Genomic DNA, 16,535 nt, shown 5'->3' on the forward strand with positions numbered 1-16,535 from the left:
CCCAGAACCGGGCACAGCTCCCTCCCACACCCCTTACACCCCAAAAACCGCCCGCAGACACCCTGAGGGCTCTCGTGCACCCCAAAAACCGCCTGTGAGCTCTTGTACACCCCAAAAACCACCTGCAAACACCCTGCGGGCTCTCCTGCACCCCAAAAACCACCTGTGGGCTCTTGTACACCCCAAAAACCTCCTGCAAACACCCTGTGGGCTCTTGTGCACCCCAAAAACCACCTGCAAACCGCCTGCGACCTCTCCAGCACCCCAAAAACTGCCTGTGAGCTCTCGTGCACCCCAAAAACCTCCTGCAGACACCCTGCGGGCTCTCCTGCACCCCAAAACCGCCTGCGGGCTCTCGTGCACCCCCAAACCCGCCTCTCGCAGCCCTTGCACACCCCCGACCCCCCCCCGCTCACACGCGTGTGCCCCGCGTGACGCCGCCCGTGGGGCCGGGCCCCGCGCACACGCGTGTGCTGCACGCCCAGCGCAGGCCCCGCGGCCGGGGGGGGCCCGGGGGGGGTTTTGGGGGGGGTTTGGGGGGGTTTGGGGGGTTGGGTGAGCCCCCCGCAGTGGGGGAGGGGCGGGATGAGCGCCCCGAATTCCGCGGGGGGTTCGGGGGCCGCGCAGGGCGGGGGGGAGGGGGGATGCGGCCCCCCAGACCCTGCAGTGGGGGAGGGGGCGATGCGGCCCCTCCCCGGGGTGGGGGAGCCCCGGCCCTTCCTCCTCCCCCCACCTGCTCCGGAGCCCCCCCAAACCCCGCCTGGCGATGGGGGGAGGGGGGGATGTGACCCCCAACCCCCCCATCCCTCCCTGAGCCCCCCATAATCCCCCCCCCCCCCCCCATTCCTAACCCTCCCCCCCTCTCCGGACCCTCATCATCCTCCCCCTCTCCCCACATCCCCCCTCCCCCCCAAACCTCCCCCCACATCCCCCCTCCATCCTGAGCCCCCCAACCCCCCCCTCACCAAAACCCCGCACCCCCCCCCCCCATCTCTGCGCGTCCCTCCCCTCCCCGCGCCCCCCACCGCCCTCCCGCCCCCCCCGGGGTCCCCTCCGTGTCCCCCCGCCCCTCTCCGGTACCGGCCCCCCCCTCTCCGGTACCTGCCCCGGGCGGTCCCGGCCGCGGCCCCGCTCCCGCCGCTCCCGCCGCTCCCGCAGCCCCCGCCCGCCCCGGGCACGCGCACGGCTCCGGAGCGGCGCGCGCCCGCAGCCCCCCGCCCCCACCCCGGCCCCGCACCGCCCCCCGGCCCCCCCCCAAAAACCCCCCCGGTACCGGCCACAAATCCCCCACCCCCCCCCCCGAGACATCGCCCCAACCCCCCCCCAGAAATCACCCCAAACCCCCCAAAATAATCACCCCAAACCCCCCAAAATCATCACCCCAAACCCCCCAAAATCATCACCCCAAACCCCCCAAATCATCACCCCAAACCCCCCAAAATCATCACCCCAAATCCCCCCAAAACATCGCCCCAACCCCCCCACAAATCATCGCCCCAAACCCCCCAAAATCATCACCCCAAACCCCCCCAAATCATCATCCCAAACTCCCCCCAAATCATCACCCCAAACCCCCCAAAATCATCACCCCAACCCCCCCAAAATCATCGCCCCAAATCCCCCAAAATCATCACCCCAAATCCCCCCAAAATCATCACCCCAACCCCCCCAAAATCATCACCCCAAACCCCCCAAAATCATCACCCAAAACCCCCCAAAATCATCACCCCAAATCCCCCCAAAATCATCACCCCAAACCCCCCAAAATCATCACCCCAAACCCCCCAAAATCATCGCCCCAAATCCCCCCAAAATCATCACCCCAAACCCCCCAAAATCATCACCCCAAATCCCCCAAAATCGTCACCCCAACACCCCCAAAATCATCACCCCAAATCCCCCAAAACATCGCCCCAAACCCCCCAAAATCATCACTCCAAACCCCAAAATAATCACCCCAAACCCCCCAAAACATCACCCCAAACCCCCCCAAAACATCACCCCAAACCCCCCAAAACATCACCCCAAACCCCCCAAAACATCACCCCAAATCCCCCCAAAATCGTCACCCCAATCCCCCGAAAATCATCACCCCAAACCCCCCCAAAACATCACCCCAAACCCCCCAAAATCATCACCCCAAATCCCCCCAAAATCATCACCTCAAACCCCCCAAAATCATCGCCCCAAACCCCCCAAATCGTCACCCCAAACTCCCCAAAATCATCACCCCAAACTCCCCCAAAACATCACCCCAAACCCCCCAAATCATCACCCCAAATTCCCCCAAAATTGTCACCCCAACACCCCCAAAATCATCCCCCCAAACCCCCCAAAACATCGCCCCAAACCCCCAAAATAATCACCCCAAACCCCCGAAAACATCACCCCAAACCCCCCAAATCATCACCCCAAACCCCCCAAAATCATCACCCCAAACCCCCGAAAACATCACCCCAAACCCCAAAATAATCACCCCAAACCCCCCCAAATCCCCCCCCAGGTCCCCCCCGGGCCGGGGGTCTCACGCTGCCCCACAGGACCCCCCCCAATTCACCCTCCCCCCCCAGCCCCACGCAGGGACCCCCACTCGGACCCACGGACACGGAGTTTATTCCCACGGGACACGCAGAGCCCCCCAAACCCACCCCCAAATCGCGAGGGGGGTGGGGGGACCCCCAAAATCCATGGGGTGAGGGGGGGTGAGGGGGGGCTGGAGCCTCCGGGACCCTGTGGAAATTGGGCGGGGGGTTAGGATGAGACCCCAAGGTCCAGGACCCCAATTTGGGGGGGGGTCCCAGGTGTCTGACCCCCCCGATTTGGAGGGACCCCGACACCAGGACCCCAATTTGGGGGGGGTCCCAGGTGTCTGACCCCCCGATTTGGAGGGACCCCGACACCAGGACCCCAATTTGGGGGTCCCGGCCCCCCACCCCCCCGTACCTGTCACAGGTGGGTGTCAAAAACTCCGTCCTCGTCCCCCGGCGCCTCCTCGGGGGGGTCTGGGGGGGTCGGGGGGGTCATTTTTGGGGTCCCCGCCACCTCAGGGTCCCCTCAATGGGGGTCCCATGGGGGGGGGGAGGGGGGCGAGTTTTGGGGTCCCACCCGCGGGGCGCAGCGCGGCGCGGCGGGGCCAGGGCAGGGAGAGGCTGAAGGAGCGGGGCCGGGATTTGGGGGGCCCGGGGGGGTCCGGGGGGGCAGCGGCGACGCTCCGGGCCCGGCGGCGACATTCGGGGTGCAGCCGGTCCCGACAGGCGATGTGACAGCGCAGGCCGCAGCCTGGGGGGGCGCGGGGACCCCTCATCGCACCCAGAGACCCCCGAAAACTGCCCCAAACCGCCATCGCACCCAGAGACCCCCAGAGACCCCCAAAAACCGCCCCAAACCCCCTCGCACCCAGAGACCCCCGAAAACTGCCCCAAAACCCCCATTGCACCCAGAGACCCCCAGAGACCCCCAAAAACCGCCCCAAACCCCCTCGCACCCAGAGACCCCCCAAAAACCCCCGTCACACACAGAGACCCCCCAAATCCCCATCACACCCAGAGACCCCCGAAAACTGCCCCCAAACCCCCATCGCACTCAGAGCCCCCCCAAAAACCGCCCCCAAACCCCCCTCGCACCCAGAGACCCCCTAAAACCACCCCCAAACCCCCATCGCACCCAGAGACCCCCAAAAACTGCCCCAAAACCGCCCCCAAACCCCCATCGCACCCAGAGCCCCCCCAAAAACCGCCCCCCAAAACCCCCATCGCACCCAGAGACCCCCGAAAACTGCCCCAAAACCCCCATTGCACCCAGAGACCCCCCAAAACCCCCCTCGCACCCAGAGACCCCCCAAAAACCCCCGTCACACACAGAGACCCCCCAAAACCCCCATCGCACCCAGAGCCCCCCCAAAAACCGCCCCCAAAACCCCATCGCACCCAGAGACCCCCCAAAAACCGCCCCAAAAACCGCCGTCACACCCAGAGCCCCCCCCTCTCCCAGCCCCCAGACCCCCCCAGACCCCCAGGAACCCCCCAGGTCCCCCCAGACCCCCCCAGGACCCCCCCAGACCCCCCCAGACCCCCCAGGACCCCCCACTCACCGCTGCACTCCATCCCATCCTTGTGCAGACCCCAAATCTGGGGGGGGGGGGGCAGGGAGGGAAGGGTCAGGGGGGGTCGCCCCCGTTCGGGGGGGGGGTCCCCATTCCCCAGCCGGGCTCGGTGGGGGCGGGGGAATGTGGGGGGGGGGGATTTGGGGGGATTTTGGGGGGATTTTGGGGGATTTTGAGGGGGTTTTGGGGGGGATTTTGGGGGGATTTTGGGGGGATTTTGGAGGGATTTGGGGGGGATTTTGGGGGGATTTGGGGGGATTTGGGGGGATTTTGGGGGATTTTGGGGGGGATTATGGGGGGATTTTGGGGGGATTTTGGGGGATTTCGGGGAGATTTGGGGGGATTTCGGGGGATTTTTTGGGGGGATTTGGGGGGGGGGATTTTGTGGGGATTTTGGGGGGATTTTGGGGGGGATTTGGGGGGGATTTTGGGGGGGATTTTGGGGGATTTTGGGGGGATTTTGGGGGGGATTTTGGGGGGATTTTGAGGGGATTTTGGGGGGATTTTGGGGGGTCGGGCACTCACCAGTTTCCCGCAGGTCTCGCAGGGCCCCGCGCGGAGCCCCCGCAGCCCCCGAAAATTGTGGGGGGGTCCCGGGGGGGGTCCCTGGCTGCAGCGCAGGAAATAATCCAGAACCTCCCCCCGGCTGAGCCCCCCGTCCCTGGGGGGACACGGGGGGGGGGGTCAGCGGGGTTTTGGGGGTCCCTGGGGGGGTCTCGGCTCATCCCCGGGGGGGGCAGGTGGGGACTCAGGGGAGATTTGGGGACCTGGTGGGGGTTTGGGGGTCCCGGGGGGGTTTGGGGATCCCGGGGGGGTTTGGGGATCCCGGGGGGTCTCTGGGGGGTTTGGGGGTCCCGGGGGGGCTCTAGGGGGTTTGGGGGGGCTCTGGGGGGTTTGGGGATCGCGGGGGGGCTCTGGGGGGTTTGGGGGTCCCGGGGCGGCTCTGGGGGTCCCGGGGGGACACTGGGGGCTTTGGGGGTCCCGGGGGGTTTGGGGGTCCCGGGGGTTTTGGGGGTCCCGGGGGGGCTCTGGGGGGTTTGGGGATCCCGGGGGGGCTCTGGGGGGTTTGGGGGTCCCGGGGCGGCTCTGGGGGTCCCGGGGGGGCTCTGGGCGGTTTGGGGGTCCCGAGGGGGGCTCTGGCGGGTTTGGGGGTCCCGGGGGGGCTCTGGCGGGTTTGGGGGTCCCGGGGGGGTTTGGGGGTCTCACATGTCGGTGTCCAGCTCCCCCAGGGGGGGCAGGTGGGGGAAGTTTTCCCGCACGATCCCAAATTCCTCCACCGAGATCCGCCCGTCCCCGTCCACGTCGAAGTTCCGGAAAATGGACTGAGACCCCCCCCCCAAAAAAAAACCAAATTAACCTCGGAGCCTCTCCGAGACCCCCCCCCGAGACCCCCAAAATGTCACCGCAGCCCCCCCCCAATCTCTCGGGACCCCTTGAACCCCAAAACTCTCCCCACGGACCCCTCCCCTCACCCCCAGTCTCCCCTCACCCCTCAATTCCTCCAAGCTCCCTCTCCCCAAATCCTCCCTAACCCCCCCAGCCCCCCCAAATTCACCCCAATTCACCCCCCCCCCACGCCCCCCACGCCCCCCACGCCCCCCGCACCTCCACGAGCCGCTCGAGGCGCGGCCGCAGCCCCGCGGGGTCGGGCCGGGGGGGCTCGGGCAGGACCCAACGCTCGGGGGGGAGGGCGGGGGGCAGCTCCGGGGGGGGCCCGGCCTGGGGGGAGGGGAGGGGGCGTCAGGGGGTCAGACCCCCCCTCCTTGCACACCCACAGCCCCCCCGCTCTTTGCACGCACACCGGGGGTGCACTGATGGCCCCCCCACCCCCCTTGCACACTCACCCCCGCCCTTGGCCCCCTTTGCACACTCGCCCCCCCTTTGCACACTCGCCCCCCCCCCTTTGCACACTCACCCCCCGTTCCACGCTCATTCCCCTTTTCACACCCGGCCCCGTTTTCCACATTCGTCCCCCCCATTTTCACACCCATCCCCCTCCCCACACTCACCCCCATTTCCCACTCTCCCCCATTTCCACTCGCTCCCCCTTTCCCCTCACTCGCCCCCATTTTGATTCTCCCCCATTTTCACTTGCCGCCCTCCCCACACTCGCCCCCCATTTCCCAAACCCGTCCCCACTTCCCCACATTCGTCCCCCTTTTTTACACTCGCCCCCACTTCCCACTCGCCCCCTTTCCCCACACTCCCCCCATTTCCCACTCGCCCCCATTTTCCCTCGCCCCCCCCCCATTTTGGTTCTCCCCCATTTTCCCTCTCCCCCCCCCCATTTTGCTTCTCCCCATTTTCCCTCTCCCCACTCCCCCCAATTTTAGTTCTCCCCCATTTTCCCTTGCCCCCCCCCATTTTGCTTCTCCCCATTTTGCCTCGCCCCCCCCGCCCCCAATTTTGGTTCTCCCCCATTTTCCCTCTCCCCCCCCCCCCAAATTTGGTTCTCCCCCATTTTCCCTCTCCCCCCTCCCCCCATTTTGCTTCTCCCCATTTTGCCTCGCCCCCCCCCCCCAGTTTTGGTTCTCCCCCATTTTCCCTCTCTCCCCTCCCCCATTTTGGTTCTCCCCCATTTTGGTTCTCCCCCATTTTGGTTCTCCCCCATTTTCCCTCTCCCTCCCCCCCAATTTTGCTTCTCCCCATTTCCCCCCGCCCCCGCCCCGCTGCAGTTCCCGGTCCGGCCTCACGGGGGCGCTCTCGCGGGGTTCGCGCTGCAGCGACATCTGGTGGAGCTGCGCCTCGCTGGGCCCGAGCGCGAGCGACACCTGCGGGACACGGCGGGAACTGCAGCGGCTGCGGGGGGCGGGGGGCGGGGTTTGGGGTTTGGGGTTCGGGGGTTTGGGGGTTTGGGGGGTTCGGGGGTATGGGGTGCGGGATTTGGGTTTGGGGTTCGGGGGTTTGGGGGTGCGGGGGTTTGGGGGTTTGGGGTTCGGGGGTTTGGGGGTGCGGGGTTCGGGAGTTTGGGGTTGTGGGGTTTGGGGTTTAGGGGTGCGGGGGTTGGGGGTTCGGGGGTTTGGGGTTTGAGGTTTGGGGATTTGGGGTTCGGGGGTTTGGGGGTGCGGGGGTTTGGGAGTTTGGGGGGTTTGGGGGTTTGGGGGGTTTGGGGGTTTGGGGGTGCGGGGTTTTGGGGTTCGGGGGTTTGGGGTGCAGGGTGCAGGGTGCGGGGGTTTGGGGTTCGGGGGTTTGGGGGTTCGGGGGTTTGGGGGTGCGGGGCTCGGGGTTCGGGGTTTGGGGTTTGGGGATTTGGGGGTGCGGGGTTCGGGGTTCGGGGGTGCGGGGGTTCTGGGATTTGGGGGTTTGGGGGTTTGGGGTTCGGGGGTTTGGGGTTTGGGGTTCGGGGGTTTGGGGGTTTGGGGGTTTGGGGTTTGCGGTTCGGGGTTTGGGGTGCGGGGGTTCTGGGGTTTGGGGGTTTGGGGGTGCGGGGTGTGGGGGTTTGGGGGTTTGGGGGGTGCGGGGTTTGGGGGTTTGGGGTTCGGAGGTTTGGGGGTTTGGGGGGTGAGGGGTTCGGGGGTTTGGGGTTCGGTGTTCGGGGGTTTGGGGGTTTGGGGTTGCGGGGGTTTGGGGTTTGGGTGTGCGGGGGTTCAGGGTTCGAGGGTTTGGGGGTTTGGGGTGTGGGGTTCGGGGGTTTGGGGGTTTGGGGTTTGGGGGTGCGGGGCTTCGGGGCTCGGGGTTCGGGGGTTTAGGGGTGCGGGGGTTTGGGGTTTGGGGGTTTGGGGTGCGGGGTTCGGGGGTGCGGGGGTTTGGGGTTTGGGGTGCAGGGTGCGGGGTTCGGGGGATCGGGAGTTTGGGGGTGCGGGGGTGCGGGGTTCGGGAGTTTGGGGTTGCGGGGGTTTGGGGTTTGGGTGTGCGGGGGTTCAGGGTTCGAGGGTTTGGGGGTTTGGGGTTTGGGGTGCGGGGGTTTGGGGGTTTGGGGGTTCAGGGTTTGGGGTTTGGGGGTTTGGGGGGTGCGGGGTGTGGGGGTTTGGGGTTCGGGGGTTTGGGGTGCGGGATTTGGGTTTGGGGGTTTGGGGTTTGGGGTTCGGGGGTTTGGGGTTTGGGGGTTTAGGGGTGCGGGGGTTTGGGTTTGGGGGTTTGGGGTGTGGGGGTTTGGGGTTCGGGGCTTTGGGGGTTTGGGGTTTGGGGGTTTGGGGTTCGGGGGTTTGGGGTTTGGGGTTCGGGGTTCGGGGGTTTGGGGGTGTGGGGGTTCGAGGGTTCGGGGTTTGGGGGTTTGGGGGTTTGGGGTTCGGGGGTTTGGGGGTTTGGGGTTCGGGGGTTTGGGGTTTGGGGGTGCGGGGGTTTGGGGATTTAGGGTTCGGGGTTCGAGGGTGCGGGGGTTTGGGAGTTTGGGGGGTTTGGGATGGGGGGCTCGCGGCCTTTGGGGGGCTTGGGGAGCTTGGGGGATCTCAGGGGGTGCAGGGGAGGTTTGGGAGGGGGAGTTCAGGAAGTTTTGGGGGTTCTGGGGGTTTTGGGGGGGACAGGAGGGGTAGAGGGGAGTTTGGAGGGGGGGTGGAGTGGGGCAGATCAGGGTGGGGGATTCCGGGGGGGTCTCAGGAGGGAGTTTGGGGGTGCCGGGAGGTGTTTGGGTGGTTCGGGGGTGGTTTTGGGGTCTCACCTCCAGCAGCCGCAGCAGGTCGGGGTGGGGGGTCCCGGGGGGTCCCTGCTCGCGCCCCGCCAGCAGCGCCCCTTGCAGGGCGAAGCGGGCCCGCAGTTTATTGGGGTGGGGGCGTCCCGGGCCCCCCCAGTCCGGCAGCGCCGCCTCCAGCGCCACCAGGTCCCGCAGGTGAACCCCGAGCGCCGGCACCCGGAACCCCCCCGCGCCCCCCGCGCCCTCCAGCAGCGCCCGGTACCCCCGGTAGTTCCCCCCCGAGCCCACGGCCTCGGCCAGCTGTGCCCACAGCTGGGGGGGCACCGGGGGGGGGAATTGGGGTGCGGGGGGGTCACAGGAGGGCACAAAGGGACAGAGAGGGGACACGAGGACAAGGAGAGACATGGAGGGGACACTTTAGAACTGAGCAGAGCCGGGGGGGGACATCCCCAAAACCCCACGAGGACCCTCCCAGACCTTCCTGTGCCCCCTGTGACTCCCCCAGGAGCCTCCCAGGACCCCCATGTGCCTTCCACGACCCCCCAGTACCCCCAAATGCCCCTCAGCACCCCCAGGACCCCTCCAGGACACCCCCAAAGCCTCCACTGGGGCATCCCAGAACCCACGGGTGCCCCACAACCCCTTCATCCCCCCCGTGTGCCCCCCTGGGGACCCCCCGGTGCCCCCAGGACCCCCACCTGGATAAGGGGGGGGGTCAGCAGGGTCAGGGTCCGGCGCAGCCGCGCAATGGAGCCGTGGCCGAGCCCCCCGACCACGGCCAGGAGGGAGTTGAAGTTGCGGAGCTCCAGGAGGCTCTGGGGGAGGTGGGGGGCAGATGTGGGGGGGCAGCTGGGGGGCAGGGGTCGTTGCTGAGGGCAGGACCATGGGGCAGGGCTGTGGGGGGGTCTGTGGGGCGGGGTTTGGGGGTCTTAGGGCAGGGCTGGGGGTCTGTGGAACAGTTCTGTGGGTCCAGGTCAGCGCTGGGGGTCAGGTCGGGTTGATGGGTTGGGGGTCTCACCTGGGCCAGGTGCAGGCACAGGTGCCCTGTCCCAGGGCAGTGGGTCAGGGGTCAGAGCTATGGGTCAGGGGTCAGTTCAGGTCTAGGGGTCAGGTCTTGGGGTCAGGGGTCATTCCCGGGGGGTCAGTTCCGGGGGTCAGTTCCGGGGGTCAGGGGTCACTCTGGGCGTCAGTTCTGGGGGTCATTCTGGGGGTCAGGGGTCATTCTGGGGGTCAGGGGTCATTCACAGGGGTCAATTCCGGGTGTCATGGGGTCAGTTCAGGGGGTCAGTGCTGGGGGTCAGTTCTGGGGGTCACTCCGGGGCTCAGGGGTCACTCCCAGGGGTCAGGGGTCACTCCGGGGGTCACTCCAGGGGGTCAGGGGTCACTCCGGGGGTCATTCCCGGGGGTCAGGGGTCACTCCCGGGGGTCAGGGGTCACCCCGGGGGTCACTCCAGGGGGTCAGGGGTCACTCAGGGGGTCACTCCGGGGCTGTCACCTGGGCCAGCCACAGGCACTGTCCCAGGGCAGTGGGTCAGAGTTTTGGGTCAGGGGTCAGTTCTGGGGGTCACTCCGGGGGTCAGGGGTCATTCCCGGGGGTCAGTTCTGGGGGTCACTCCCGGGGGTCAGGGCGTCAGTTCTGGGGGTCAGTTCAGGGTGTCAGGGGTCACTCCTGGGGGTCAGGGGTCACTCCCGGGGTCAGGGGTCACTCTGGGACTCAGGGGTCACTGCGGGGGTCACTCCGGGGGTCAGGGGTCACTCTGGGGGTCACTCCGGGGGTCACTCCGGGGGTCACTCCGGGGGTCACTCCGGGGGTCAGGGGTCACTCCGGGGGTCAGGGGTCACTCCCGGGGGTCACTCCGGGGGTCACTCCGGGGGTCACTCCGGGGGTCACTCCGGGGGTCAGGGGTCACTCCGGGGGTCACTCCAGGGGTCAGGGGTCACTCCGGGGGTCACTCCGGGGGTCAGGGGTCACTCCGGCTCTCACCTGGGCCAGGTACAGGCACTGGCCCAGCGCCGCCGCGCGCTGCGGGGCCGCCAGGGGGCGCAGCACGCGCAGCTGCACCCAGCGCGAGAGGCCGTTGGACAGCGCCACCAGGCGGCGGAGAGCGGGAGAGCTCGAGGTGCCCGCGGAGCGCGCGAAGGAGCGGATGTCCCGGAGCTGGGGGGGACAGCGGGACATGGGGGACATGGGGGGACACTGGGGGCATTGGGGACATTGGGGACATTGGGGGCATTGGGGACAGCGGGGACATGGGGGACACTGGGGGCATGGGAGACATTGGGGACATGGGGGACATCGGGGGCATTGGGGACATGGGGGACACTGGGGGACACTGGGGACAGCGGGGGCATTGGGGGCTTTGGGGATATGGGGGACACTGGGGACATGGGGGGCATTGGGGGGATTGGGGACATGGGGGACACTGAGGACATGGGGACATCGGGGACATTGGGAACATGGGGGGCATCGGGGACATTGGGGACATTGGGGACAGCGGGGACACTGGGGACATGGGGGGCATTGGGAGCATTGGGGACATTGGGGACATTGGGGACAGCGGGGACATTGGGGACAGCAGGGACATGGGGGACACTGGGGGACACTGGGGACAGCGGGGGCATTGGGGGCTTTGGGGATATGGGGGACACTGGGGACATGGGGGGCATTGGGGGGATTGGGGACATGGGGGACAGCAGGGACATTGGGGACAGCAGGGACATGGGGGACACTGGGGGCATTGGGGACATGGGGGACACAGGGGCATTGGGGACATGGGGGACACTGGGGACATCGGGGGCTTTGTGGGCATTGGGGACACTGGGGACATTGGGGACATCGGGGACATTGGGGGCTTTGGGGATATGGGGGACACTGGGGGACACTGGAGACATTGGGGGACACTGGGGGCATCGGAGACATGGGGAGCATTGGGGACACTGGGGACATGGGGGGCACTGGGGGCAGGGGGACATTGGGGACAGTGGGGACAGCGGGGACATGGGGACACTGGGGACATCGGGGACATTGGGGACATCGGGGATTGGGGGACATTGGGGACATGGGGGGCTTTGGGGACACTGGGGGACATGGGGGGCACTGGGGACACTGGGGACACTGGGGACATTGGGGACACTGGGGGACATTGGGGACATCGGGGTGCAGGGGCACAGGGATGTGGCGGGGCAGGGGGCGGGTGTCACACAGGTGTGTTTTACACAGCTGGGTCGCACACAGGTGTGCCCCAGGTGCCCCCAGGTGTCCCCAAGGTGTCACACGTAGGGTTGGCATATCCAGGGGTGTCCCACAGGTGTGCCCAGGTGTGCCGTAAGTGCCCCCAGGTGTGCCCCCAGGTGTGCCCCCAGGTGTGCCCCCAGGTGTGTCCCCAGGTGTCCCCAGGTGCTCCAGGTGTGCCCGGCGTGCCCGGGTGTGTCCCCAGCTGTGCCCAGGTGTGCCCCCAGGTGTGCCCAGGTGCCCCCAGGTGTGCCCAGGTGTGCCGTAAGTGCCCCCAGGTGTGCCCCCAGGTGTGTCCAGGTGCCCCCAGCTGTGCCCAGGTGCCCCCAGCTGTGCCCCCAGCTGTGCCCAGGTGTGCCCAGGTGCCCCCGGCTGTGCCAGGTGTGCCCCCAGGTGTGCCCCCAAGGTGTGCCCAGGTGCTCCAGGTGTGCCCGGCGTGCCCGGGTGTGTCCCCAGCTGTGCCCAGGTGTGCCCAGGTGTGCCGTAAGTGCTCCCAGGTGTGCCCAGGTGTGCCCAGGTGCCCCCAGGTGCCCCCAGGTGTGCCCAGGTGTGACTCACGCGCAGCCGCGCCAGCCCGCGGTGCTCCAGGTGTGTCAGCAGCAGCGCCAGCTCGGGCGGCTCCAGCGGCTCCAGCAGCATCGAGAACCGCGCGCGGGGCGGGGCCGGCACCGGGACCCCCGCGGGACCCCCCCCGGGGACCCCTCCGCCATTGCCACCTCCGCCATTGTCACCTCCGCCATTGTCACCTTCGCCATCGTCACCCTCGGCATCGTCACCTTCCTCGGGGCTGCGCACGGGGACACGCGCGAGTGTCGAGGGACGCGATGTGCCACCCGCGGTGTCCCCCGTGTCCCTCCGTGTCCCCCCATGTCCCCCCTGTGTCCCCCCGTGTCCCCCCGTGCCACCCGCGGTGTCACCCCCGTGTCCCCCCGTGTCCCCCCATGTCCCCCCTGTGCCCCAAATTTCCCTCCCTGTGCCCCCCCAAACCCGTGTCCCCCCCTGTGACCCCCACCCGTGTCCCTGTGCCCCCCAGCCCCCCCAAACCCCATGACCCCCCCCCATTTCACCCCCTGTGCCCCCCCCGTGTCCCCCCATGTCCCCCCTGTGCCCCAAATTTCCCTCCCTGTGCCCCCCGAGCCCCCCCCAAACCCGTGTCCCCCCCTGTGCCCCCCACCCGTGTCCCCCCCGCCCCTGTGCCCCCTCCACCCCAAATTTCCCTCCCTGTGCCCCCCAGCCCCCCCAAACCCCGTGACCCCCCCCCATTTCCCCCCTGTGCCCCAAATTTCCCTCCCTGCGCCCCCCCCCATCACCCCGTGACCCCTCCGGACCCCCCCAAATCCCCCAGCGCCCCCCCCCGCCCCCCCTTTTTCACCCACAGGCTCTCGAGGCCCAGGGGGGTTTGGGGGTCCCCCCCCAGCGCCGCCCCCAATTCCCGCAGCCGCCCCAAAACTTGGGGGTCCCCCGAGAGCTCCCGCGGGAACGCCCGGACCCAGTACCTGGGGGGAAAGGGGGGTCAGGGGGACCCCAAAACTCGGGGGCACCCAGAAGGGATCGGGGGGTCCCCAGGGGGTCCCCAGGAAAGGTTTGGAGGGACCCCGGAGATTGGGGGGGGTCCCCTGGGGGATCCGGGGGTCCCCAGAAAGGATCTGGGGGTCCTCCAGGAGATCTGGGGGTCCCGGGGGGGTTTTGGGGTCCCGGGGAGGTTTTGGGGTCCCGGGGGGTTTTGGGGTCCCCTGGGGGATCCGGGGGTCCCGGGGGGGTTTTGGGGTCCCGGGGGGTTTTGGGGTCCCGGGGGGTTTTGGGGTCCCGGGGGGGTTTTGGGGTCCCCAGGGCGATCCGGGGGTCCCGGGGGGTTTTGGGGTCCCGGGGGGGTTTTGGGGTGCCCAGGGGGATCCGGGGGTCCCGGGGGGGGTTTTGGGGTCCCGGGGGGGTTTTGGGGTGCCCAGGGGGATCCGGGGGTCCCGGGGGGGGTTTTGGGGTCCCGGGGGGGTTTTGGGGTGCCCAGGGGGATCCGGGGGTCCCGGGGGGGGTTTTGGGGTCCCGGGGGGTTTTGGGGTCACTCACCGGACCAAGTGGCCGATCTTGAGGCGCAGGGAGGGACCCTCGGCCGAGCCCCCCGACTCCTGCACCGTGCGGGGGGGTCAAGGAGCCTGCGCGGGGGTTTGGGGGGGCCCCCGGGGTTTGGGGGGGTCCTGGGATTTGGGGGGGTTCGGGGCAGGGGGGGGTTTGGAGTGTTGGGGGCGTTCCAGGGAAGTTTTGGGGGGAATCCCCAAAATTCAGGGGGTCCCAAGGGGTCAATGAAAGGGATTTCAGGGGGGTCCCGGGGGTTTGGGGGTGTCGGGGAGGGGTTGGGGCTGTCCCGGGGGTTTTGGGGCTGTCCCGGGGGGGTTTTGGGGGTGTCCGTTGGGGGTTTGGGGGTGCCCCGGAGGGTCTCGGGGTGTTTTGGGGTGTCCCGCGGGGGTCCCCAAGGAGAAAACCTCGGCAGTTTCCAGCCCACCTTGACCCGGGGCAGGTAGCAGGGGTGGGGTTTTGGGGGGAAATCCCAGGAATTTGGGGGGTCCCGCGGGATTTGGGGGTACCGGGGGGGTCTCGGGGGGTTTTGGGGGGTCGCGGGGGGGTCCCCAAGGATATAGGGTCAGCAGCTTGGCGGCCACCTCGGCCTGGGGCAGGTACCAGGGGTGCGTGGCCAGGAAGAGTCGGACGAGTTGGGGGTCCCGAACCTTCCCCTGCGCGTCTGGGGGGGCCGGGGGGGTCACCCCAAAACCACAGAGACCCCCCCAGACCCTTCCTGGGACCCCCCGCACCCCCCAAAACACCAACCCCTCCCCTCCGGGGCTCCCCAGACTTCAGGGACACCTCAGAGGTCAGAACCCCCCCAAACCCAAACCCCCCAAATCCCCCCCAGGTCCCCCCCAAACCCCCCAAAATCCCCCAAATCCCACCCAGGACCCCCAAAAATCCCACAAATCCCACCCAGGCCCCCCCAAACCCCCCAATTCCCCCTCCCAGGCCCCCCAAAATCCCCCAAACCCCCCCAAACCTTCCCCCCGCAAACCCAGGAACCCCCCAAAACTTCAGGAACCCCCAAATCCGAGGGGTCCCCAAGCCCCGGAACCCCCCCAGAGCTCAGGGACTCCCTAAAATCCCCGGACCCCCCAAAATCGGGGTCCCCCCACCGAAGGCATCGACGCAGCCCCTCAGGAGCTCGTCCAGGGTGGGGGCTCGGTCCAGGTCCAGGGAGCTGCTCATGGTGGGACCCCAAAACTGGGGAGGGGAATTTGGGGGCGGGGTCAGCACCGAGACCGGCCGGGACCCCCCAAAACCGGAGCTGGGGGGGCCCCAAGTCCTGAGGGTCTCTTTGGGGGGGCTGGAGGGGTCTGGGGGTCCCAGTTTGGGGGGCTGGAGGGTCCCGGGGTTTCCTTCAGGGAAATTTTGGGGGGCTGGGGGCCCCCACCCCCCCAAATTTCCACACACACCCCCCGGGTGCTGCACCCCGATAAGGCGGCGCTTCCTGAACCCCAATTCCGGAGCGGCCCGGGGGGGACTGGGAGGGACTGGGGGGGACTGGGATGAACTGGGAGGGACTGGGGGGATACTGGGGGACACTGGGGGGGACTGGGGGGGACTGGGAGGGACTGGGGGGGATACGGGGGGGGACTGGGGGGATACTGGGGGGGACTGGGGGGACTGGGAGGGACTGGGGGGGATACTGGGGGACACTGGGGGGATACTCGGGGGGACTGGGAGGGACTGGGAGGGACTGGGGGGACTGGGGGGACTGGGGGGACTGGGATGAACTGGGAGGGACTGGGAGGGACTGGGGGGATACTGGGGGGATACTGGGAGGGACTGGGAGGGAACTGGGGGATACTGGGGGGGACTGGGGGGGACTGGGGGGGCTGGGATGGACTGGGGGGGACTGGGATGAACTGGGGGGATACTGGGGGATACTGGGGGGATACTGGGGGGACTGGGGGGACTGGGAGGGACTGGGGGGGACTGGGGGGATACTGGGGGGGACTGGGAGGGACTGGGGGGGACTGGGGGGGACTGGGAGGGACTGGGGGGGACTGGGATGAACTGGGAGGGACTGGGGGACACTGGGGGGATACTGGGGGGATACTGGGAGCTCGCTACCCCCGGCACGAGGGGAACTGGGAGCGTTGGACTGCGGGGTGCTGGAGCAACTGGGAGCAACTGGGATGGGGAAATCCCGGGAAACTGGGAGCACTGGGAGCACTGGGAGGGGGTCTGGGGAGACACTCGGGGGGGTGTCGCCTTCTCCCACGCCTTCCTCCGATCCCCCCGACCCCGGGACCCCCCGGGACCCCCCAAGAGTCCCCAAGACCCCCCAGGACCCCCCGGGACCCCCCGGGACCCCCCAAGACCCCCCAGGACCCCCCAAGACCCCCGGGACCCCCACTCCAGCCCCACCTGCTCCGGCGGCCGCGGCGGGTTGGAGGCGGCGAGGGGCGGGGCCGGAATTTGGGGGTCCGGGGGGGTTTTGGGGTGCCCCAGGGGGATGGGGGGGCGGAGCCGGGGTTTGGGGCGGCTCCGGGCGGTTTTGGGGGTTCCTGGGTGGGGCGGGCGGGGGGGGGGGAAGTGGTTTGTGGTTCAACAGAACGGCGGCG

At 68.5% G+C, this 16,535-nt stretch overlaps 2 protein-coding genes and 1 long non-coding RNA gene across 13 annotated transcripts in view; all 3 read right to left on the bottom strand.

The window, feature by feature from the left end:
• The window catches only part of NRXN2 (neurexin 2), a 51,329-nt gene extending 50,128 nt beyond the window's left edge, over nt 1-1,201 (bottom strand). For all 11 annotated transcript variants that reach the window (XM_072920362.1, XM_072920367.1, XM_072920363.1 and 8 more), the window contains exon 1: nt 1,102-1,201. The gene's annotated coding sequence lies outside the window, so the exon portion shown is untranslated. The remainder of the gene's footprint in view (nt 1-1,101) is intronic.
• A 1,396-nt stretch (nt 1,202-2,597) lies between these two features.
• RASGRP2 (RAS guanyl releasing protein 2) lies at nt 2,598-14,255 on the bottom strand. Its single transcript, XM_041712017.2, has 14 exons — nt 13,969-14,255; nt 13,281-13,400; nt 12,463-12,691; nt 10,657-10,830; nt 9,371-9,487; nt 8,700-8,984; nt 6,796-6,873; nt 5,708-5,821; nt 5,309-5,424; nt 4,628-4,763; nt 4,091-4,127; nt 3,106-3,279; nt 2,944-3,002; nt 2,598-2,730 (listed from the first exon to the last, which is right to left on the bottom strand). Exons 3-13 carry the CDS (start codon nt 12,541-12,543, stop codon nt 2,947-2,949), a joined length of 1,368 nt encoding a protein of 455 aa, XP_041567951.2. The 5' UTR covers nt 12,544-12,691; nt 13,281-13,400; nt 13,969-14,255; the 3' UTR covers nt 2,598-2,730; nt 2,944-2,946.
• Nucleotides 14,256-14,315: 60 nt separating this feature from the next.
• Nucleotides 14,316-16,412, bottom strand: LOC140681079 (uncharacterized). Its single transcript, XR_012052317.1, has 3 exons — nt 16,339-16,412; nt 15,081-15,168; nt 14,316-14,638 (listed from the first exon to the last, which is right to left on the bottom strand). It is a non-coding gene; the product is annotated as an uncharacterized lncRNA (long non-coding RNA).
• Between the last annotated feature and the right edge of the window lie 123 nt (nt 16,413-16,535).

Source organism: Taeniopygia guttata, chromosome 31 (assembly GCF_048771995.1).
Source record: "Taeniopygia guttata chromosome 31, bTaeGut7.mat, whole genome shotgun sequence".
NCBI classification, from domain to species: Eukaryota; Metazoa; Chordata; class Aves; order Passeriformes; family Estrildidae; genus Taeniopygia; species Taeniopygia guttata.

Bases quoted from the DNA above. Each gene is read 5' to 3' on its own strand.
- RASGRP2 (XM_041712017.2), bottom strand. From the start codon at position 12,543: ATGCTGCTGGAGCCGCTGGAGCCGCCCGAGCTGGCGCTGCTGCTGACA. The intron at 4,128-4,627 runs GTGAGTGCCCGA...CCCCCCCCCCAG, and splicing joins GCGAGACCTGCGGGAAACTG to ATTTGGGGTCTGCACAAGGA. The intron at 3,003-3,105 runs GTGGGACCCCAA...CGACCCCCCCAG, and splicing joins CGCCGCGCTGCGCCCCGCGG to ACCCCCCCGAGGAGGCGCCG.